Source organism: Thunnus maccoyii, chromosome 16, assembly GCF_910596095.1.
Source record: "Thunnus maccoyii chromosome 16, fThuMac1.1, whole genome shotgun sequence".
In the NCBI taxonomy this organism is placed as follows: domain Eukaryota; kingdom Metazoa; phylum Chordata; class Actinopteri; order Scombriformes; family Scombridae; genus Thunnus; species Thunnus maccoyii.
Genome location: NC_056548.1, coordinates 18,227,814 through 18,252,237, shown reverse-complemented (window position 1 = coordinate 18,252,237; position 24,424 = coordinate 18,227,814). Strand labels below are relative to the sequence as shown.

At 40.7% G+C, this 24,424-nt stretch overlaps 2 protein-coding genes across 3 annotated transcripts; both read right to left on the bottom strand.

The window, feature by feature from the left end:
- Window positions 1-8,137: 8,137 nt before the first annotated feature.
- Window positions 8,138-10,144, bottom strand: LOC121880823 (glutathione-specific gamma-glutamylcyclotransferase 1-like). The gene is made up of 3 exons (XM_042388364.1): window positions 9,693-10,144; window positions 9,499-9,534; window positions 8,138-9,004 (listed from the first exon to the last, which is right to left on the bottom strand). Exons 1-3 carry the CDS (start codon window positions 9,858-9,860, stop codon window positions 8,585-8,587), a joined length of 624 nt encoding a protein of 207 aa, XP_042244298.1. The 5' UTR covers window positions 9,861-10,144; the 3' UTR covers window positions 8,138-8,584.
- Window positions 10,145-11,521: 1,377 nt separating this feature from the next.
- LOC121880820 (delta-like protein 4) lies at window positions 11,522-18,182 on the bottom strand. 2 transcript variants are annotated; one of them, XM_042388358.1, is made up of 11 exons: window positions 17,760-18,182; window positions 17,417-17,668; window positions 16,754-16,811; window positions 15,988-16,251; window positions 15,113-15,173; window positions 14,619-14,749; window positions 14,340-14,509; window positions 13,864-14,083; window positions 13,019-13,760; window positions 12,767-12,875; window positions 11,522-12,674 (listed from the first exon to the last, which is right to left on the bottom strand). In XM_042388358.1, exons 1-11 carry the CDS (start codon window positions 17,811-17,813, stop codon window positions 12,669-12,671), a joined length of 2,067 nt encoding a protein of 688 aa, XP_042244292.1. In that variant the 5' UTR covers window positions 17,814-18,182; the 3' UTR covers window positions 11,522-12,668. The 2 variants fall into 2 exon arrangements, with proteins under 2 accessions (XP_042244292.1, XP_042244293.1); XM_042388359.1 differs by lacking the exons at window positions 16,754-16,811; window positions 17,417-17,668; window positions 17,760-18,182 and adding an exon at window positions 16,379-16,747.
- Between the last annotated feature and the right edge of the window lie 6,242 nt (window positions 18,183-24,424).

The window sequence follows — 24,424 nt, the reverse complement described above, 5'->3', positions numbered from 1 at the left end:
TTTCCACTGTTTCCAGTCTTTATGCTAAGCTAAGCTAACTGGCTGGCTGGCTACAAGAGTGGTACTGTATCTATTGATCTTCATCTTTTTGCAAGAAAGGAAATAAGCCTATTTCCCAAAATGTCGAACTATTCTATTAAGAATAATTAAATAATAACAAACATAGTAACAAACCAGTCAAGAGCAGCTAATTAGCAGAAGTCAAAGGCAGATAAATATAAAAAACAAAAATCTTACAAAACGGAAATTTACATGTGTCACCCAGTTCCAGTCCTGTATGTACAGTATGTGTGCAAGACTGAGGACATTTACTCAGTATCTCATGTTGTGGTTTTTTGTGAAGCTCTCTGTAAACCGTTTCTATGCTTTTATCTTTAGTCATCATCGCCCTCACATGTATGTACCTGGTGATTTCACAAGTCTGGAATGCTGTCTGACACTCTGTAATTGAGCACTGAAATATATGTGTCAAGAGAAAAACCTGAATCTTGTTTAGTAGGTCAAATGAGATGACACAGATTTTGTTTTGCCAGTGGCTTTGTTATCCATTTCTCACCTATCAGAAGTAGATTTTTATTTCAAATGAAAGACCATCTACATGAAAAACAATCCTAGACCTCAGAAGCTATTCAAGTCATGATGATTCTACATGCAAATACAAATTCACATCAGTGCCTCAGCATCAGATCATGTTTGATCCGATGCATTACAGGGAACTGATAACAATATCAACAGGGGTCTCACCCTTTGGCCTTTGAAACATCTGTGTTCTCTTCTTATTTTAGTTTCAATTGGCTCCACATCAATCCACACAGCAGCATATGTTCTTGCAGAGCACGATTAGAATCTATTTAAACAGGAAACTCTGCCGCAATTGGCTGATTAACATGAGAACAAGGTCTTTTCAAAGGATAAAACTTTCCAAACAAACAAGCATCATTATTTGCCATTACACACTTAGGAAACATTTGACTCACACTGAAAATAAAACCAAAGAAGAAAAAAGGTTCGGGGAAATTTGTTTGTGTTGGTCAACAAACTCTCTAGAGCATGACTGACTACACATTCATGTTGATGAGATTGTTAATTTTAGATTACCAAACAGTTTTTTGTCAAAATGCATGAGTGTAGCTAGATAGTTTAAACATTAAAGGGTCCAATGAAATCAAAGAACAAATGAATTGAGATTTCAAGATTACACCCAATGAACATCACTGACCTTATAATCAGTGCTTAAAGACAAACAGATGGAACCTATTATCATAAAGCTGCAAAGACACTATTTTCTCTAAAAAAAGCTACAGGCCAGAATCATTAGTTTAGTGTAATATTGCAGCATGGAGACTCTGAGACTCTCACAATGACTGTGCAGCTGCTTGATTGTGTGCTACACTGTACAACGGCATTGATATCGAACCTCTGTGAGTGTGTGGGAAACAGAGCTGCCTTTCCTGTTCTTTGAGAGAAAACACTCCAGAGAAAAATGGCAGGAAACCTTCAGGGCCTTTTGATTCTGGCTAAGAAAGTGAGTCAGAGTACCTGAGAGTTTTCAGTCCTCAGAGTGTCAGGGCCATCATTCAAGTCAAAGTCAGAAGGTAAGAAAATCCAGCAAGCATTTATTATTCACATGGTCTTGCTGTTACTTTTTGGATGTCCTTGTCTTGTCAGTCTTCTCAGTAAAGAATGTCCTCTGCAGGGTCAGATAAACAACACCAAGTTTGGATTATTGCACATTTTGTCAAAACATATATTATAAAGCATCATATGCAGCATATTGTATCTTCTGTATTGTCCAAGTATGATGTGTTATTTTGATTACACATATAAAACATGATATTGTCTACATTGTGCTGGCTGTTTTAATCTAGCTCATATCTACCAATAGGGGGAGCTGGAGCCTCATCAGCTGCCTCACTTCCACTCAGTGGGATAAATCCATTTCTAATCTCCATTTATACACAAGGATGAAATTCATGTAGGAGTAAAATGAATGATCTTAAATTATTTCTAAAATTCCGTGGCATGTTTATGACATTCACTCCCTTAAAAGCATCATCAATTGAATGACTAAATTCAAGGGGAAAAAAGCAGATCCCACACCTAAACTCTACCACCCTGGCATCCTGGGTTGTTCTCTTGCTTTCACTGTCCACACTTTGCAGCTGCCTATGTCTCAAACCAGTTCTGGTGTGGTCTTCAGAGGGAGGAAATGTTGTGCAATCACTTTATTTTTGGCACGTGTTAACATCCAGGCAGAAAGGTAGCGTCATTCACTAAGTAAGCAGAACATATGTTAAAGGCATTTTTGGTGACTTGCCCTTAATCAGTCTGTTGCACAGGCTGCTACGCAAACATGGTGTGTTGTTTGTACCAAAACAAGCATCTCACCCTCTCTGCACAGAATGTGATTAATACACACTGCGTTGATACTGTTAGCGCCTCTCGCCATTATTATTTCCTCAGGTGTGACTGTTTAGCTGGAATCTTATGTTTTACTGGTTTTGCTGATTATATATATATATATATATATATATATATATATATATATATATAGCAGAAAAAAAAACATCTTAAACTGACTTAAATACAGTATAATCCAGAGCTTTATGTGAGGCTTAAGGAAGTGAAGAATAAACACTGTTACTAGGGGGGAAAACAAGCAACATTCTCAGTTGTGAGTGGTGGTTTGCCAAATGTTACTGTGGTACTGCAGTTGGCACTGGAAAAAACACCTGCTTCACTCAATTGTTCTTTCTTCACCAAGTAGCACAAGAAGTTCATTTTTCCTCACAATATGTGATAATAACCACAGAGGTTCCTGACTTGCATGCTGCCAAAGCAGAACAGCACTACACTGAGCAACACTGGCAAACGTTTGTACCTGTGAATGCTCACGCTCAACCATCTGCAGGAGTGAAAGAGGTTTGCATTGCCGAACTGAGTTGGGCTCAGACGTTTCCTGGCAGTCCTGTAAAGTAAACCAGGAAGCATACGCACAGCCTCCTACCTCTCCTCCCCTTACTACCATTGTTGGCTCAAATATGTTTTAATGAAAGGTTTAGTCTGGTCTCACGCCTTACAAACTGTAAAAATGAAACAGATTTTGAAACAACAGCATCCCAGAAAGTAATTTGAAAACTTACTGCCCCAGATTCAGTTTTGGATTTAGTCTTAATCATCAGAGAGATGAAACATGAAATCAGTTAGAGATGCAGTGGGCAAATTTACACACTACAAAATCATCCACAGGTATTAATATACACTAGTTAAACTTAAAAAAAATGGGACTCATGGATGACAATTATTGTTGGAAGTGTAAAAATGATGACAGGTACTAGTAGTGGTTGTATACAATCTCTCCAGCTGTGCTTATTAGGAGATCGGTCTCTCCCACCACCAGGTATATCCAAACAAAAATTTGGACTTGCACTGACAGGCTTTATGCCACTTCAAGTGCTCTCTTCTCAATTGGAAGATCCAGACAAAACCAGATTTTGCTGAATGGTTAAAATTAAGGACAGATGTTGTCGCTTCTGAATCTCTAATCACAAGGACTAATCATTACCAAGAGAAGTTTTATGAAGTTTAGTCTATTTTTCTGATGTATATAAAGGAAGGAACCTAACTACTATTTGATTTTTTGTGGTTGTTTTTTAGGGAAAATGTGTTACCCCATTTATTGATACATGGTGCCCCTTTTTTCATGTCTGGATTTTCTTACTGTATTTGTAGCTAAATCTGTTTGCTCAGATGTGTTTTGTTTTATTTTGTGTGTTCTGTTACTTATTTTGATTGATTTACTGTAATAAATGGTCTTGTGTTTCATTATGTTTTGTATTTATTGAAAAAGTAAAAACAAAATTAATTACAAAAGAAAGACATGAAAGATGCACTGCCAAAAAAAACCCAGAAATGTGCCCTTTCCTAATCTTCTGTTGGATGATCTCAGAGGTTTTGAAGGTGAATCACTTTGCTGATCTGAATGTTTTTGTTCAGTTCACAGATTTGTAGTCAGACTATAGAGTTTGTTCGTTCACCGTTCAAATTGCAGTACGTACATCAGTAAGCTGTTGTATCATCGTTCATAAAGTCCTACTAGGTTTTTGCAGCCTTGTAATAAGCCTTTAACAAGGTAGCAATGTACTGTGTATCATGTTTGAACTGACAACAGTGCTCTCAGTCATCAGTAAGCAGAGCTTCACTGCTACTGATTCAGTCAGTGACAATGATGATTCAGTATAGTCGATTCAGTTTGAGGATTGGATGCTAAAGATTCATTTGTACATATACTGAACACCTCTTAGAGGTTGCTGACATGTGAGCTCTCAGTGCCCACACTAACCCATCTGACAGTAGGAGATTTGTATTCCTAAACTTGGACTTATTCCTAAAGGTTGGACTAATGTTGCAATCACGGCAGGCCTGCAGCAGATGAAAAAATGTTGTATACCCCCTCCTACCTCTCCTCCCTGTGTTACTATATCACCAAATACACACTGCTTGAGACTTGTGTACATAATAATAGCTGCCTAAGCATTTGAGTTCTGTGGTCTGTTGTAGTAGACAGTCTGGAAACCCAATTTGGATGTAAATACTACTACTGCCACTGAATGCGACTAACAGTGAAAATGGGAAAAGACAACCAAAGCTGCTATTATCATATTTGTACTAAACCCAAAAAGACAAAAAAGTCATGTCTCCACCATCTCAAGAACACAATTACATATTGCTTTACCACTTCCGAAGAAGAGGATCCTTGAGAGCATCCTGACCCTTCATTGAACACACAAACAAGAAATAGCATCCAGATCACATGCAAATGTGAAGTTCCTCTTTATTAGTGTTAGCTATGGTATGCTACATGGTACTTAGCTTCTAATTATTTGCATCAGGGCAACAAGGACTCATGATTGTGTTTATACATCATACAAAACAACATGTGAATGTGTACAATATCAAAATACTTGTGGTGTTTCAAGTTGATCTCACACAGCCATTTCCCCTCTGGGCCTGACACCCCTCGGCCAGGCCTGGGCAGCTGTGGTGGGTCTGAGTGTAAATGAGATTAGGGAAATGAAATTAAGAGCAGCAAAAGTGACATTCCTCAGGGATCGAGCTGGCTAATGAAGCAGGAGGCAGCTCTCTGGCTCGAGCTTTAATTTTGTCAAGCCTGGTTCAGTCACCAGTCCTGGTCCGAACAGATTGGATTAAAAGATCCAGTTGGTGTGAGTCATGTCTGTTTAGATGAGAAGAAACGATTTTAACATCAACCGTGTGGGTGATGATGCATGGATTAAAGAATGGTGTTTATCATTGCAATATGATGGATGAGCCTGAGCTGTGATCTTTCTCATCTGCCTCATGAAACAAGACGAGCAGCAGCTCACGGCCAAATCACAAGCCAGATTCAGTCTTTTGATCTTAACTATTCAGAACACTGCTCTTTTGGTAAAATATACAACATATGGGACATTAGTTTCAGTTTCTATGTTGTTCATTCGATTGAGGGTTCAAAGAAGGTTTACTGCCAAATCATTAGCCATTGTTTGTGCCTTATTAATGGACAGTCTTCCTGTTGTGGTGAAGTGGCCTCCATGACCGCACAGCACTCATGTCCACTGGCAGGAGTCCAGAGAGAGGTGAGCTGACCCTCAGCAGACCAAGCTGACCTTGCGGGATGACCCAGTACGGGAGAACTAGGGCTCTAAAGTGGATGGACTCCATTAGTGGCCCAATCACTTTCTCTTTAACACACTTCCAGGCTGACCTTCAGCCCTCCACTGACCAAGCCAAGGTCAAGGGTCAGGGTTCAAGCTGGGTACACATTAGCATGCAGGTGGAGGCTCCAAATTGGATCAGTGAGAATAATGTTTGGATGTTGTGAGTGGTGATGGGCCAAACGTGCATCCTGAGGACATGACCTCAATTTCCACTTTGTGGTATTGTGTATTTTCCTCATCATCATTGTGCGAACCGTTCAGAAGATAATGACTGACAACTTCTCCTGGAGAGCAAGTGACCTCAGGAAGGGTAATAATATTGATTGGGGTTTCAAAGTGCATAGGGAGCACAGGGTATCCACTTATGAGTATATGTATTATGATTTTAGTTGTATATTGATAGAATACGATACAATTTTTGCACATACACTGAGGATGCACAAATAATTGAAAAAGTCAGACATATAGACATTTTTACACCTGTCTTTGTGAGAAAATGTCGTCTAACTTGGTGGCTCCAGGGACTCGCTCTGCTCCTCTCAAAGGAGCCCTAACACAGTTTGGTGAGGGGCATTTATTGACTGCCTTGTCTTTATTGTTATAGCTCTAATGAGAGTTGCAGGAGTGCATTGTAAATCATAATTCTCTGCTTATAATGCTTATTTCAGCCTTCATAAATACATAATGATAGCCTTTACAGAGCAGCTATATTTTGAAAGTTTCTCCATACAGTGTGAACTGCTGATGTTGATTGTGACATTGTCTAACAAGTTGGACAAGAATATCTGTCTTTGCATTATATTGTTTGAATTGGTGATATAGATGTATGGGTGCAGGATAAGCTTTGGTATTGTTGGTATGTAACTGCAACATCAAACTAATAGGGAAAGGATAATAACTTAGTAAATTAGAAGAACTGATGTTGTGATAATATTATTATTAAAGCGAACACTTACTGGTTACTAAAAAAGAAGCAAAAACCGAGGAAACTAATGTAAGGGTGTGTACTGGGAGGCAAAGAGTACAGCAAATACACTGAGTCATTAGATATTTCTGTCCAGTACTACATGTACCAAGGCCTTAAGTGCGTCTCACATGGAACCATGTAGGGACACCACTGACCAACACTTGTCGTTTTGCTTTCGGTCTGACTGGTTGATCCCATTAATTTAACTGAAAACAAAGGATTGGGTGTATCTGACAGCTCTGAGAACCTGAAGTGCTTTTATGTCTCAGAGTAATAAACAGTTTATCCAAGTCCATTTAGCAACAGCAAGAGCCACAAACAGTTCCTCCATATATCAGTTCATACTGTAAGGAGAGCCCCTGGTCACTTTCATTATGTAATGACAAGTTATAATGATCCACAGACATCAGGAGACTTTTTGTCCGTGTCCTTCTGCTGCTGCTCATTGCATGTGCAGTACATGTGAGGTCTAGTTGTTCCTCTGCTCTGCTGGTTTCACAGCTCAAACCTTTGACCTAGTTTTGGGGTGATTTCTAGGAAAATAGAACAGTATGCCACAGAAATGTGCTGCTTAAAATGTGGGCTTGTTTATCCATGGACGAAACTGCCTTTTTTTTAAGTCTGTCATGTGGCATGTGCACATGTTTTTGCAACGTGATCAAAGCTCAGGCTTGGACAGAAACCCTATCTGCACCCCCACCTCTCAGCCCAGCCCGTATACACTCAGTCTATACTGTAAGAGCAGCCAGTCTTCAGTGGCTGTGGATACTCTGATACACTGATTTTGTTGTGAAATTTTAAATTCCCCTATAAGTTTCCTTACACTTTATTATTCAATTTAATGCCTTGTGCATCTATTTATATGAATTCCCATGTAATTAATCCTTACATGTTTGTCTTTTTTTGTTATTTCTGTGAACTTTAGGATCTGAAGTAGATTTTAAAGTAAAGTTTGCATGTGTTTTGTGAATGCTTGGCTGCACAACAGGGATTTTAAAGTATGGACCCACCTCTGTGCATGGCAGAGTTGAAAAGGTTAAAGTTGTTTTTACATGTTTTTATAGCCTGTTGTTGCTTCTCAGAAACTGTACAGACCAGCTCTGCTGACAAGCCCACCGACACTGCCAGATATATGTCAGAGGTCCACAAAACATCCAGAATAGATAGTTATTTAAAGCAAATGCCTGTACTGTATATATTACAGTGTAACTGCACAAAAGAAACCAAAAGCACTTTTGCTTGTGCAGTTAGCAGCTCTCTTGAGGAAAAGTCAGCATTTCCTATAAGCCAGAGGCTACAGCTGTGCATTCCTCAGCCACGTGATGTGAGAGAGTGAGGCATGGAGGGCATTCAACCACAAACATACACATATAGGATACTTCTTAAAACGCACGTGAGAGCAAAGGAAAATTGTAAACACAACATACCTTGTATATATTTTAGTGTTTTTATTAAAATAAATTTCAAAAATTTACACAGTATACAGTAGCTTTTGACACCCTTTTACAACAAAGGTGTAAAACATCATTAGGATTCAAAAAGAGAAGTCATTTGTGAGTGAATTATTAAAAGCATCACATCCTTCTGGAATTTGTATACAGTATGTATGTAGTACAGCGTGTATAATCACAGTAAAAAATATGTCAAGTGAGCAAGTCAAAAGTAATGAGGAGAATGAGATATCTCTGTAAGGTTACATTATGATCTAAAAATTCTTAGCCACCAAATATGTCACCACTTTTATATTTTCCTTGAAAGCAACTCAGTTATTCCTCTTTCAAGCACACAATACCTCAGGCAAAAATTTCCCCTACACAAGTGGTGCAGATCTTCATTTCCCTTTCATCCAGTATAAAAACATTACAGTTTTATGATGTGGAGTGCCTTATGAAGTCTTTTATGTAGCTCTCACCAGGAGGGATTTTTGGTCTGGGGATTTGATCCCTCCGCAGTCATTGAAAATGTTCAAAAGAGCCGCCTCGATAGAGAAGAGGTGATCGTCCTCTACGTCAGGGCAGTAAACCCTCATGAACTCCGCCAGGCGGACCAGGTATTCAATATTGTTGCCCATGTTGCCTCTACAGATGGCAATCTGGGTGGCGATTTCCTTGTCCGATGCTGGGCCGAGGTAAGTGGGGTTGTCCGAGGTAGCAATGTAGACAAGGGCGGGGACGCTATCCTGACCCTTCTCTTGAGGGATGAACTCTACCACTTCTGTCATGTAACCCCCCAACACCACCTCTCTCATGTTCAGGTACTGAAGGGACTGATCAAGCTGGGAGTCAGCCACTTCATAGGCTACTCCCCATGTGCAAGCCTGGAGGCAAAACATGTGGAGATGCAGTAGTTAGCATAGTTTGACCCAATGTCAGTATTAATTATGGTAAGAGAAGCCTTTTGAATACTCTGCCAACACCCAAGACAAGTTTGACCTTAATTAGTAAACTCTGACAGATGAAAAAACAACAACACAGTGACATGTATCAAACTGATATGAATGATATAAGAAAAAAAAGTATCTTTATCCAGCATTTGCCATGATATCATTAGATATAATAGTCTGGATAAATAAAGGTCTTCATTGTCAAAAAAGCAGGTTGTAAAATTGGACATTTGAAAACTGGCAGATTCTTTGGAATAGTTGTCAATAACATTTCCCTTCATTTTTGTCATTTTTATCAGAGTTTTAGGATACTAATGGTAGGACAGGCAATATAAAAATGGCATCGACAACACTGCACGCTGCATGCTTGTAGTATCAAAATAGACTGGGTGCTTCCAAAAACAAGGACACGGTAGGACAAGTCTTACCTCCTGATCCTTCACCAGTGTGACCACTCTGCCTGGCTGTGGAGAGATTAAGGACGCACACAGTGAGGACAGGACAGCTAAGCATATCACACGACAGGAAAGTTTTCAGCTTAATCAATTACACAAGTAAATGATGATGATGATATTTTATCAGTTTGAAAAACAATATCATAAATTAATGTTTGAAATCTCACTTTTTCCTTGTCCCCTCGATAGAAATCATCTCCCTGCCAGAAGCGTCTTTTGTATCCTCTAATGTAGCCGATTTTGCTCTTCTTGTATGCAAAATCAGGTTTCCACACTAAGGAGCCATATCCAAATATCCACATGCTCTTCTCTTTTAAGATGTCCCGAGGTTTCATTGTAGTCTTTTGGCTGTGTTTAAAACAAGAACTGAGACAAAGACGTTTATGTCGCTACTGTCAACAAGTAGTTGCTCTCCGAAGTTTCCTCTCTTTTTTCTGTTGCTTCACACATTCCACCACATCACACTGTGACTCCTAAATCTCAGTACAGTCTTTCAACAAGCGTATAGCGTCTGTCAATATGTCTTCAAAAATACTGCATGGATGTGTGGATGCTGTCTCTTATGTACTGTATGTACAAGCACCATAGACAAGCACGTGTATTTGTTGTTCAGAGAACGTCAGAACGAGACGTTCCCGACCAATGAAATCAAAGAGGGGGCGGGTTTTGGGAAAACATAAACCAATCAGGATCCTTTTAGGAATAGAGGCGAACACGGGTGCATTCAGACCGGACGAAATGCAGCAAAACGTTTATATTTAAATGGAGACGGTGGTGCGCTGGACACCCTGTTGTGTTACGCAAGCGCACTGGCATTTTAATACGCGCGCGCGCGCGCGCGTGTGTGTGTGTGTGTGTGTGTGTGTGTGTGTGTGTTCTTCAGAAATGATTGACTGCTGCAGTGACAAAAAATGAGGAAGAATGGATGTTTTGACAACTAAAATTTGACCTCTACACTCAGCAGTCATCTAATTTTTCCTTCTACTGTAAGACATTTTTTGATTTTTACATCATGGTCAGGGGCTTGTATTGTTACTACTCCTTTGGCGTGTGTCTTTATTTGTTTATGCATCTTTGCGTGTCAAACAGCCACTCATTGTCCAGAAGGTAATCACACACCTATAAATAGAACTATTTAGCTGCTAGGACTGTTGTATCTGTGCTCTCTTAAGCTCATTAAGTGTCCGTGTTCAGCTCAGGTGTGTGGCGCCCTGTTGTGACCCACGCAGGCCGATCACTTGAATGAATGACTGGGATGATGTGCCCTCTGCCTGTCAACTCAACAGGCATGCTGTTTTATGAGCTGAGATATGAAAGAGGAAGAAACTCCCTTCTTTAAACTTCACACAAAGCTTACTGCCCTCAAGTGGCAGTAAAGGACATTGCTGTGTAACTGTCAAACGCTAATTTGATGCTTTGATATTAGGAGTTCATGTGAGTAAAGAGAAAGATGACAGTGTAATGTGCTGGTTTGTTATGGTCTCGACAGTGGCTGGGCTCCGGGGCCTGTCCGCTGTGCTCACACTCCATATTTTCTCATTGACACAGGCGTGAGCATATGTCGAGTGAAGTTCCTCATTTCTCACCCGTCCCCTTCTCCTTCCAGCTTTTAGCGAGAGCAATAAGATAACTTATCATCATAGATCATATCTGCCCTCTGCCTCATTTACTCAGCGTTATCATATGTAAACATACAGTAGCGGCTCAGAGAAGCAGTTAAGTAGAAAGAACACAAGGATTCTTTATTTTCACATACAGATTTTTTTAAATATATATCTTTTTGTTTGAGTAATTCCTTACATTGCTGCCAATTACAGTACTGTCCACTGAATGATGATTGCTAGCACATTGATTTCACATCACACCAACATAGATGTCATGGACATAGACATGGAATCATTAGAAAAGCTACTAGGCCAAATATCAGGGTATCTATAGACAATGAAGCCACTTCCACACCAGCTGACACAAATAAAGACTCTAGATGATCCCAACATTTAAATTATGATCTCTATTTGACCACTTGTACACTCAACCATTGAAGACCAACAAACAAACAGTGTACCAGATATGTATTCATTGTTTCTTTTTGTAACAAAAAAAAAAATTAATAAAACACCAACAACACTTTAAAAATAAATTCACCTTTTTGGGGCATCAACTTAAAAACAGTTCATACTTCTAATCTCAACATATAAATATACAGTATATACAAAATAATCTTATAAAACATAGAAAGATCAGTGCTTCATCTTCTTAAATTACTAATGAAATACTAATCTTACAAAATAACATTATTGGTTCAGTAATTTCCATTGAAGGCGTCCTTGGTACGATAGTCACTTCATGTATTTCTTTGTCTTTATTTAAGGGTGATCTTGCATAAGGTAAAACAAGGCCTTATCATGAGTTTCCCTGCATGGCGCAATAGCATATTGCATCTCTTGAACTTTTTGTTACCTCCCTTTTGCTGTGCAAAGGAATCAAGAGAAGATAAGGCGGGGCACAATGTTTTTCTTAAACACATATACAGTATAAGGCTTTTGATCTAGGCTGCATACATTCTCATAAAAAAAAGATTTGATTTACAAAACTGATAACCCTAAATATCCTTCAAAAATGAACCGTTTTCAGTAGTTTTTGTCCTTTTTTTGATTTGAGCACAATGCTGATTTTTGTTTGCATAGCGCATTGCAAGCCACAAATAAAATGGCAAAGGCTGGCTCCTTCCACAGGCTTGTTGGCAGTAAGTTGATTTGTTGATTGCTGATTACTGCAATAAGGTGGCGAGGAGTACATCAAGACAGTCCTCTTCTTCTAATCAACACGCAGGCAGAAACATCTTGGCCTGTTGCCCTTGGATGAACTTGGATGAAGCAGACAAGGGTTTGAATGGAAAAACATCTAAGGCGCATCTGCAAGTCAGATTTGCTCATTATTTCCCCGCAGTCTTTTTCAGTCTTTACATTCTAAACGAAAGATTAGTAGCTTTAGTTCTATTGCATTCGAAGAGCACACTGGCTCCATCCAGTTATCAAGTTTTCAAGAGCAGCAACTTGCATTTAAATAAATCCCAGTCTCTCCACACTTGTAAACAGTCCACAAGAAATCCAATGTTGACAATGAATAATATCTTCCATTTATTATACCTGAGAGAGAAGAAGAAATAAAAAGTTAGTGACTATATCAGCAATAAACAGTAACAGGGACAGTAAGATAGATTAATTATGAAAAAACTTACCTCAGTTGCGATGATGCATTCATTTTTCTCCTCTGCTATTACAAAGACAGACTGGTACATTGAATCTCTGGAAGAACATATTGTTGATATTCTACACTCCGGTCTTTCACTGTGAAATGAAGATACATCATGTCAGATATTGAGCCCAAAAATGAAAACATCTTACATTGACCTCTACAAGTCGATGTAACAACCAAAATGTTCAAATCTGTGGTAAAAAATGACTGGACATGACGCAGCATGTGAACTTACCTGTACATTCTACTCAAATGCTTTTTGTCTTCTATTGTCTTTTCACAGTTTTCATCTTTGTCCAAAAGGGACAGTTCATCCTTGTACCCAGTGGAGGTTTTATAGTCCAGGTGGTAGTGGTTGATGTGTTTGTGATTAGACTTTTCCCTGGGACAGTCCACCTCCAAATCGATCTTTTTATTGGTGTTCTTGAGCTCTAGAGTAGATATAAGGTTCTCTTTCTGAAAGTCAACCTTGGAGAGGTTGTTCATGGTCTCTGAGTCCTGCTCCTTGTTTCTCTGCTTCTTGACATGATGTATTACCACTACTACCATGCATAAAAGAACCAGAACGGCCACCAAGCCCACTCCCATGCTGATGGCTGCCAAGCTCAGCTTCTCACTGGACTCCCGGCCTGTGTTGGGGCTGGGGGTATTGGATAAAGGCACATCGATGGGCTGGCACTGGGGGCCACTGTACTGGGCGGGGCAGATGCAGGAAGGCTGGCCATTCGCTCCAGTGGTGCAGGTCCCTCCGTTCAGGCAGGGCCGAGAGGCACAGCGGTCTGTCGGCTTGTCGCAGTGGCGGCCTTCGTACCCTGGAGGGCAGGTGCAGGTGTAGTCGTTGATGCGGTCTATGCAGGTGGAGCCGTTGGCGCAGGGGTTTCTGACACACTCATTGATGTTGATCTCGCAGCGCAGTCCTGTGAAGCCTGAGCGACAGCTGCACAGTCGGAGGTTACCGTGGATCACGCAGTGTCCACCTAAGCAACACAAAACAGTATGTTAGAAACCTCCCTCAAGTTCAGGTCATTTCATATGCAGATATACAGAATTATTTTACATGTAGAGAGAATGAAATATTACCATTGGCGCATTGCAGCGAGGTACATTTATCCACTTTCTTCTCACAGTTGAGTCCGGTGTAGCCTGCTGGACACTCACACGTGTAACTATGTCCATTATCCCCCTCTTTGCACTTGCCATCATGGAAGCATGGTGTATCTCTGCAGGTCAGCATCCTGTGTTCACAGTGTGTCCCTTCAAACCCCTGTGGGCATGCACACCTATAGCCGTTCTCAGACTCCTGCAGGCAAAAAGTTATGAAGTTTATCAAAAAGCTCCCTGTCAGATGTTTTTTATCGTATCCTGTTCATGACTGCCCTAACGAACCCCATTATCCTGAGTTTGAATTCTATTTACAGTACACAGTCTGTGAACTGGGTCATCTACTGACTTGACAATCGATAGCATCCTCCTGGACTAACAGATAGACTGAGGCAAAAACAAAAACAGGAAAGCCTGTGTTGTGGGAAAGGAGAGAGAGAGACTTCCGGACTCACCAGGCAGTGGCCTCCGTTGCGACAGGGCTGGCTGTCACACTCCCTGACCTCCGAGTCACAGTTAACCCCGGTGAAGCCTGGCAGGCAGGTGCAGGTGTAGCTGCCCTGACCCGTGTTCATACACGTGGCCCCGTTGGCACAGGGTTTGTGATGGGTGCAGTAGTTCAGATCTGAAGACAAAAGGGTGGAAACATTATTTACAGTACTAACATTTCATTCAGTGTCTTTATTTTGTTGTTTTTTTTTTCCTTCACAGCTTCAAGTAAGAATTTAAGATACCTTGGTCACAAAAGATGCCTCCCCAGCCTTCTTTGCAGGTGCACTGCCACGGCTCTTTACAGGTACCATGTTTACAGGATGGATGGAGTTTACACACATCACAAAAGAGTCCCTGCCAACCTTCTCTGCATCTGTTCACACATAAAACAGTACACCATGACTACTGAAGCACACGGAAATCAACAGTCGTGTTCATACTCGGATTTTCAGGACGAAGAGACCCCCAAAGGAAATAGAGAAATGCAAGGAAAAACATCACAAAATCAAATACAATGTTATGTTGTTGTTGTGTAATAGGCTAAGGGAAAAGAGCAGCAATTGATTTTAGTGGTTATTATTTTGTTCTTGTCCTGTAGTTAATGGTTTTTTTTTTGTTTTTGTTTTTTTGCAATGAGTAGATCTGCTGAGCCTTAATTGAGAGTGATAGCTGTACATTTCACCAGATTGGCTAATTATGAAAATACAATAAACACACAAAATAAGTGAATACTCACTTGCATTCTCCAGGTAATGTGCAGTTTCCATTATTTTCATTGCACCCTTCAAGACAGATTGCTGTAAGAAACAACACAAGGATATTTAGAACTCAGGGTTTCTAATGTGCCAGTTAAAACAAGCAGGTAATATAGTTTGCATCACCTTTAAATGTTTTTCTCCCTCACAATAAAACCTGTTACCTGACGTTTCAATGGAAAAAAAAAACAAAAACATAATTTGCCGGGCCCGCTCTGTGCTGTATGTGACATTGATTTCTCACTGTTTATAGTGTTAAACGGCTGGTTAGTGCGGAGCAGATGCTTGTTCTCAAAAAAAGCAGGACAGCTGCCCTATTGTTATCGGTGGGCAGCGCGAGCCCCGTTTGCAGCTGCTGCCCTGCACCGCCTCAACAATAGAGCCCGCAATTTAGTGGCGCGTGGCGGGCGATAATGCCGCGATTAACCCCGGCGCATGCTGCTGGGCCGACCACCGCCCTGGATTAAACCGCACGCGCCCGGAGAGAAAGCACACCTAGTATAGGCCCTCTGTCTTCAAATTTCACCTTAATTGCTCCACTTTCTAATTGTGTTTGGCTGCCTCGCATCCGAAAAATACACACCTGTGATCATGTCACAAGTAATTTAGAAATGAAAGCTCTAATCTCATTCTGAAATGTACACTGTGTGGCACTGCAGTCTATTTAACCATCAACACTGCTTCCAATTCCTCCTTTATACAAATGACTTCAAGCCACATCCTGTATTTCATGTTCTGTAAAGCAGGTTATGGCCTATAGTCTACTCCTTTTTGGAGCAATGAATATAGATCTGACTTGTGACCTTTTATCACATACAAGGAAAAGTGTCCATATGGTGTCTTTACTCTTGCTTACGTTCTTGGCAGTATTCTCCCTTCCATCCTGGTAGACAGGCTATTTGCCCGTCAGGCTTGCAGGTGTAGTGGCCGAAACGGTCGTCTCTCGGAGCGCATATTTTGGAACAAGTGTCCCCGTAGTAATTTTCATTGCAGATGAACCGGTATGAGTACCTTAGCTCCGTCTGCGTCCCTCTCTGCACATCCTGGGACCACTCATGCCCTATTCCCAACTTTCTTTGGATGGCAAAAGAATTAATCAAGAATTCAGGGTTGGTGGTATCTGTGAAGAAAAGAAGAAGAAGACTGGTTTATATGATGCTGATACATTTCTAAATTACCAGGTTGCAATTCTATGATGTAATTGATAAATCTTACAAATGTGAATTTAGTGATTTGTGTGACAGTACCCTTCATATGTGACTATTATTCCTGTGCTACGAAGGACAAAAAGGTGTAAATCCAGGAAAAGGCTGTCATGGGATTTTTGGCAGGGTTTCATATTCTCACTTAAGGCTGTAGACTTTCCCATGCATGCCAGAAATAAAACAAGGGAAGTTGCAATTGTGTTGGAGGAGATGTGATTGTAAAGGATTGTTGTGTGCCTCATAAGGCATCCTAACGAAGACGGATCCATGACGCTGAAAATGCCAGATGTATTTGTTGGCACGTAATACTTGTAAGTGGGGGTTATTGATGAAATGTGTGATAGGCAATAAGTCATTTTAGGCTACACGTAGCATGTCTCCCTCTAGTGGTGGACAGACATGTGTGCATCTTCTCACCTCCAGGTAGGTCCGCTGCAGGAGAATACCAGGCTTCAATAACTAATGAGAAATCACCCTGTGGGGACAAATTAGGAAAGAAATGTCACCAAAAATATATAATGGCACACTTAATTTATCTCCATATCGCTGGTTTTATTTCTCTAAAACTATAATGTAATGTATAGAAAAGGGTTTAAGGGATTATTTAACAATGAATGGAAACATTTCATAATAATTTATTAGAAATTATTGCAAGCAAAAAATGTATTTTGTCATCGGTTGCACTCTGAGCACTCTTTATTTTTACGCACAGTGTGGACTATACAGGGATGCAGTGGATGATCAACTTAAACTCTAATGATTGACTTGCATGCATTAGTGGTTTATATGACAGTAAAATAAAACATGCACAATTTATAATACAGCTTGTGGCTTAGTTTTGCTCAAATTTAATTCATTTTTAGGTCATAAGATGATACGGTGGGACATTTTTCACGTAAAAATACATGTTGGAAAGGTAATTTTTGTCAGAGTGGAAGTGAGATTTTTTCCGCCACCATGTGCAGTTCACTTGGAAATAACCAACAACAAATAATCTGCAAAAGATCTACATGTTTTGCTTTCAGTAGGATAAAAGTGCGTAAGCCTGCTTGTTCGCGCGGCAGGACAGGTGTCTCTTACCGGCCAGGTGAAGTTGAGCGGCAGCCGCAGCCTGGCGTCCGGCTGGATGCTGAAGGAGTCGGTGCCCAAAACAGGAGTGACGGCTTTGCCAAATATACAATCTCCAGGAGACACCACCTTCTGGAAGTTCTTCAAACAAACCCTGAAATAAGTCCTGCAGCCAGTCATGCTGCAGCTAAGTCCATTTGCCAGCAAACCTTTAGTATTCTGAAAGTGATGGAGATCTATCTCGAACACACCTGATCCCAGAACCTAAAAGGAACCAAATAGTGAGCATGGAAAAGAATGCAACATTTTTTTTCTGAATAATTCTTTCCTAATTTACAAAAGATGAAAAAAATACCTGAGTAAATAATGTTATAACTATTGCGAAGATAGAGGTGAACCAAACGGCCATCCTTTAGAGTTTGATGTGCGTATCCTTAGAAATTTAATTTGTCCTCCCACCAAACGCTCCTATTCCAAGTGGTGATGGCGAAAGTGGAGTGAGGAGAAATAAAGTGATCAGAATAAATATAATCCTTCTTCCAAAACCTGTAGGACAAGATCCAGCTCCGCAATCCGTATCCAGACGAAGAAGTTGGAAAAGACCGAGTTATCCAGTGCTAGAGGTTAGACAAATATCAGTAACGTCAATATCCACAAGTGAGTCATTCTGCGGTCTTTATGTTGCCCATCCATCGTGCCGGTCAGATGTTTGAGTTTGTTGTGCTGATGCGAGACTTGTGTTGCCAACAGGGATGCGAGCATGTGGCGGAGCATCAGCGCATAGTGACTCCCAGTGAAGGATGTTTGACGTCCCTCCCAGTTTATATACCGCAGTGTAGTGTCATTACGGACACTGTCAGTCAACAAACACCGCCCACTCTCCTCTCCACCTTCTTTTTTTTGCTTGCATTAGTTATCAACATTCATTATTATTTTGTAAGGGACTGAACTTTGCCTCACCTGATTTAGAATAATAAAAATGTTCCTTGTTTGCGCCTCCCATGCACATTTATCATCCCTCAAACAAATAAACAACAAAAAAAGCAACGACAAAAATCAAAACAAACATCTGCAAAAACAGAAAACAGATTATAAGAATTCATTGTAATATTTTAGATATAAACTGCAGGTCAGCTAATCCACTGTTATAGCAGAGACCCTCAAAAGTAATGGGATTATCAGTCATTTTTCTTCAGGGGTCACTGATTGTTTGTGCGTCTTTACGCGCCTTGTGCCATTTACGCTTCTGACCTCACAACCTTCTCTCTCGTTTCTTGTGTTTATTTTAGATAGCGAAGATGGAGCGGGGAGATAACGCCACAGCTGTATGATAATTGGGTCTCATTGCAAACACATAATCTCACTCATAAATCAGCTGAGGAACCCGCGTTTTTACAAATCTGGCGCGTAACTGAATGAAGATAGTCTGTCCAAGACATATAATAATGGTTAGATATGGGTAACTGTTATTGTGTTTCTTTGAAAATATTTACATATCTGTTCCGTGTGCTCTGATAACCAGAGTTTATTGTCTTTCATAATTGGGTATTTATTATTTGGAAAGCTTATTTGAGGAAAGGCACACAGAAACACACATGCATGCTGTGATGCACATAGAAGGAGAGGGAGGGAGACCATAGCCTATATTTTACTCCAACTTACTGTTTATTATACTTAGCAAAAATACCATAACAAATGCAAGCACCCAGCTGTTAAGGCACTTGGTTTTACATCATAACTCATAATGCCCCCAATTGAAAGCACATTTGTATAAATTAAAGCAGCGATTGTATCCTACATGTACCGTAACAATGTTTGTTGAACTAATATACACCAGAGTCAGTTGAAAAAACTTTCTTCTCCTTTCAAGTGCATGCAATTGTTCCAAGAGGGAACAGAAAAATGAACCAAAAACAGTAAATAAAGCTTGTTGAGCAAATAAATTCAAATGCCATATACATTTTTATCACATGTAAACTCATGCTGGGCACAGGCATTGTTTCCTTTATCACCCCTGCAACAGGCCAACTTGTCTGGGAGGATTTACAGTGAGAGAACAGGATTTAGGAACTGTTCCCTGGCCATGAAGGTGTCTGGCTGAACAGCTCTCCTGCCGAGATGACTTCATCTCCAACCCCCCACCTTTGACTTATAGGTTTGAGGTTCTACTTTAGGGCAGAGACAATGGACTATTGAGTCTGGAGCAGTGTGAGTAAGAGGCCCGGACATCTCATACCTCTGCTGTATTGAAGTATGTGGCGTTCCCACCATTGACTGAATCACACAGATCCTGTGGAGGATCAATGCAGCCCTGTACAGTGGTTTAGCCACATATTCCTGTTCTGTGTACTGTATGCAAACGACTTTAAGTCGCCTATTCATCACTGAGGCATCCCCCTGTTTTATATGGCTGTCATAGTCTCTAGAGTATCATCAATCTCTTTTGTAGAGAGACGTTAATAGATTAATGGTGCTCCTCCCTTCCCCTCATACACTTCAAAACATCCATACACTTAAATATTTGATGGACCATGTTTAAGGTTTCCTAACTGAGACTCAGGTTTCAAGTCCTTATAAAGCTTTCAGCAGTGCTAAACAAGCAGTGATGCTTGGATTGGAGCTTCTTGGTGCAGCATGAAGGAAAACATTGGCTTGGATCAGATATTGAAAAGTGCCTTTCTGGTGATTCAGTTACCAAGACTTCTCAATATTTACATATTAATCTCCTGATTTTATCTACCGTTTTATTTTTTCTGTATATAAATAGACAGAAACCTAGTATGAATAGTGGGACATTTTAGTACTTAGCTGTATGGGTTATTTACTCTCGGCCAATGCAAACAATAATCTAACCGTCTCTTTTCTGCTGTGTTACTCTATAAACACAGCTTTTGGAAACAGACATCGGCTCTCCACAGTTCCATCTGCAGCCTTGTATAGGACATCATTTTTCTTTGTGACAGTGTTTTGTAAAGCTGACTTCTGATTGTTCTATGGCTTTTTAGCTGGCATCCAAACCTTAAAAATAACATTTTGATTGGAGAAGAGGTATGAAAGTGCCTTTGGACCAGAACTTTATTGGGCCAGTTGCTATTTATGAGCCTGATGTAATTGTTTGGTTCCTTTGCAGACTAATGTGTGTTCCCAAGAAGGTTTGCCTCCTCGACATTATTACTAAATAACAGATTTAAAAGAGATCTTCACTTGAAATATTATTAAATTTCTCCAGCAAGGGATGTGCTGTTTCACCAGTCTTTGATCTGTAGATTTTGAGCTTTTTCAAATCTAAGCAACTGACTGGAGGCACATTTACTCAAAATGTAGGCCTACAGTCACACCAACCAAGATACTGTTGATACTTATTTATTTCCAAAACACATGGAAATTGCATCCCTCATCAATATGACAGGGATCAAAGACCATATTAAATTTAATTGTCCTCAGCTAAATGCCAGTATGTATTTACTGTTAATTTGTTCTGAACAGATAATTACTAAAACAGTGACCCTGATGGCAGCAGTGAAAAGTCAACAGACTTTTCACTGCTAGAGGCCAGAGAACAAACCAACTGTGTGATTATGTGTCACTTTACTGATGAAAGTAGCATTTATCTTTTCTGTATTGTGCTTATTCTTATATTGTCTCCTTAGTTGCACTCAGACTTTGCAGACCACTTTCTCCTCTTCATCTATCCTCCAGTGTCACCGGGCTGTACTGCCTGATATGGGCCTGCTCTGGCCACTGTTCCAATAGTATCAACAGTCCGGGCAAGTGCAATAGGAAATTAGCTACAGTGCTAACAGATGGCCCCTTTTAGTCCAGAAATCTGCCCTGTTTAATGCACAGCAGTTTAACACTTCTTTACAGAGCATTTGATCTCTATGCCCCAATCTGTCCGGCCAATCAATGGGGCTTTTGATGTGCGCTGCCAATGGATCTGAGGCATCTAAGCATGTCGCCCTTAGAGGAGAAATCACCTGCTGCCGCAATTAGAAAGGAAAGGGGTGTTTTCCTTCCCTCACAGCACCATGCAGTCCTGTATTAACTTTACACTCCAGATACAGAAAATAATGTCTTCACATAGTTTTTTGGGGGCATTTCAACTTCAAATGTGTGTGGGTGGTACAGGGTGTAGAGAGAATTTCTAAAAAGACTTTATGTGCTTAAATGTGTTCTAAATTATACAGTATGAGGCAAAGGATTAGATGCTGAATTTCCTGCCATTTGTAAGAAAACATGACTGTAGTCAGCTGCGGTAAATTGCTTTGACACAACCTCTTGACTAAAAGTGTTAATCCAACAAGATTTCAATGTGTTCTAAATTATACAGTATGAGGCAAAGTTTAATTAACACTTTTAAATGTGTCATATAGTGTAAAAAAAACTGTTATGGATGTCTGTTTTCAGTCAGTTTAAACCTTCAAACTTTCAGTTGGCATTAGGTCGGATTCTGACACCCTGACATTATGGTTGCCTGTCTAATAAGAGCCCTTGGCTGTTGTGGAACTTTCCAGACACCCTCTTGTTATAGTGTTGGCAAAACACACGTCGTGTCAGCACTCCTCTACCCTCACAACACAACCAACAACACGCTGTGGTCACTGATACCATTTAGTGATGCATGTCAGTGTCACTACACCTGAGTAAAGCTGTTGGGCTATTGAAAAGAGAGTCTGGCGTGTGGCAGCATCATGACATCAGTTATGCCTGCAGCGTAATTTATGGCTCAACAACACACATTTTTAAGGCTACTGCTGAGGTTGAAGTGCGTCAATCAGGTCTGGGTGATCTGAGGCCGTGTGTCTGTGTGCCAGTGTGCCAAGAGGCAGCAGCACACTTCTTATTATCCCAGCCAGCAGGAAAAACCTCCCCTTCAACACTTAATATTGATCCTAACAGACCAGCTCCACCTTTGACACATGGAGTGCCAGCAGGGACTATAGGCATCACCACATCTGTCACTCTAGCTGAATGATGATGTCATATCCTGCTACATCTGTCATTGTACCCCCCTGTTGCTGCTGTTTGTATTGACGTGCGTTTATCTTCTACTGCACTCGAGCAGAAAATAAATATGTGAAGGACACTCCCAGGCACATGAAAACCAAACATGTTTTTGTGTCCATGCAATTCTTGAGTGATTACCACAGCAAGGCTAATTGTGTGTGTGAGTGTGTGTGTGTGTGTGTGTATGTGTGTGTGTGTGTGTGTCTGTGTCTGTGGAAGAAGCCACTGTAGCCTTGAGGAAATCCTCCCTCGTCAGAGTCAAAGCATCATTGCTTTGCACAAGACAAAACCCTCACAGCAGGAAAAGGAAAGAGATAAATGGAGGAGAGGGAAGCGCGTGCTGGTGTGAAAAGGACTATCAGGAACACTAATCCTGAGACTGTGAACCCTCAATTCACACACTAATCTACCTGTTAGTATGAGGTGTGAACAGGTGCATTCCCTTTATGTCTCTTTGTTCTCAAGTGGTTTTGGCAGCACAGATTGCACAAGCAGAGTTTTAAATCGCTCCTTTTAATTGTCTTTTGTTAAAGTTGCCGGGCTTTCTGACTCAGGGGAAATTTTCATCAAAGTAATAGCCAATATTAATCTTCAAAGTTACAAGGATTTTGGCCTCGGTGTCACAGAAGGGGAAATTCACCACAATCACTGAACACTATGAGTGTGATTAGCATCTAGTAATTTCATCTTGGCATTCCACACTGTTAGATGCCGTGATTTGGTGCGATAAGAGCCTGTGATTCTGGTTTAATTATCCAGAGTCTTAATGATCTCTTATCTGCTGTTCTTCCTCCACTTCCTGACCAGAGGGCACACGACCCCGTCAGTCCAACCACTCATATTATTGTTTATTTATGTAAACAGACCTAGAAGTATTTTAGGAGGGCCTGTTGTTTTTTCCTTTGACGATTTGAAATTCCTATTTTGTCCTTTTCCCATTTGGTCTATGCTCAGGCAGTTTCCTACCTTTGCTTCCGATTTCACAAGCAGAGCTTCTTGGGAATTTGTTCCGTTGGCCTTGTGTGTGGGAGTGTTATGTTTTAGGGTAACGCATGCGGACGTGTGTCTTTGAAGCTGAGGACTTCTCAAGAATGTGAGGAACTTATGTCACTTTCTGTCGAACTGTACCTGTGTGAGGCCTTTTTTTGTCATCAGAAGCTTTCAGCTGCCATCAGAGTGAAATGTGACCTTTTGTTTGGATTCCATTTAGTTAGTTGAACTGTAGTTGACCTCATAACTGCTCACTGTGTACATGCACACAAACCCATCTCTGCTCTGCAGGACAAACAACAGATGCAAAACCTTTTGTGTAGAGGGATTGTTATCCAAGTCAACTTAAGCCCTGGCCATGATTTTAACAGCAGTGTAGCGCACAGATGGAAGATGTATACGTTTCCACGGCCAGTTTGTGTTCCTGTGGCCAATGGGTTAGTGGGCTTCATGCCATGTTTGACATCATTTAGGCCTTCGTTCATGCTTACCCAGCCTCGCACGGAGACAACAGGGGCTGACTGGGGGCTGTTTGATTAATTCACTCAGTGGGAGTCTGGTGGTGAGGAGTCTGTGTGCAGCCTGTTTGTCTAGTAAAGGCTCATTGAGGTTGGATCTTCACTGATGACACTGTGTAGAAGGGTGTCATGTTTACAGTGATGGATATTTTCTCATAGGGCCCTAACAAGCGGACTGCAGCGGCGAAGTATACGGCCTAATTTCTGCAGTCGGCCCCGTAGCCCTGGAGGAGCTCCCTTGCTGCCAGGCCTAATAGCTGTGGAGTGTTGTTCCATCTTGACCCTATGAATCCCAAGTTGCCCCAGTTCTTACTCTGACTCGGCTCTCAGAGGCAATTTTCATGTCTCTGTCCAATATTTGACATCTCTCAAGAACTCTGTGCTCTCTAGCTTGTACTCACAGGATAAATGTCATACTTTTAATATTCCATCATTTCTCTGTACAATGCTCACATTTTAAATAACAAATGTCTTCCTTATGTGGAAAAACCAAAGAAAATGAATG

What these genes read in the sequence shown, in the direction of transcription:
- LOC121880823 (XM_042388364.1), bottom strand. Translation starts at nt 9,860, where the DNA reads ATGAAACCTCGGGACATCTTAAAAGAGAAGAGCATGTGGATATTTGGA. An exon ending in ATCGAGGGGACAAGGAAAAA is followed by an intron (nt 9,535 to 9,692) that starts GTGAGATTTCAA and finishes ATCTCTCCACAG; the next exon opens with CCAGGCAGAGTGGTCACACT. An exon ending in CACTGGTGAAGGATCAGGAG is followed by an intron (nt 9,005 to 9,498) that starts GTAAGACTTGTC and finishes TTTTGCCTCCAG; the next exon opens with GCTTGCACATGGGGAGTAGC.
- LOC121880820 (XM_042388358.1), bottom strand. Translation starts at nt 17,813, where the DNA reads ATGGCCGTTTGGTTCACCTCTATCTTCGCAATAGTTATAACATTATTT. An exon ending in TTATAACATTATTTACTCAG is followed by an intron (nt 17,669 to 17,759) that starts GTATTTTTTTCA and finishes GGTTCCTTTTAG; the next exon opens with GTTCTGGGATCAGGTGTGTT. An exon ending in AGGCATCTTTTGTGACCAAG is followed by an intron (nt 14,510 to 14,618) that starts GTATCTTAAATT and finishes TTTTGTCTTCAG; the next exon opens with ATCTGAACTACTGCACCCAT.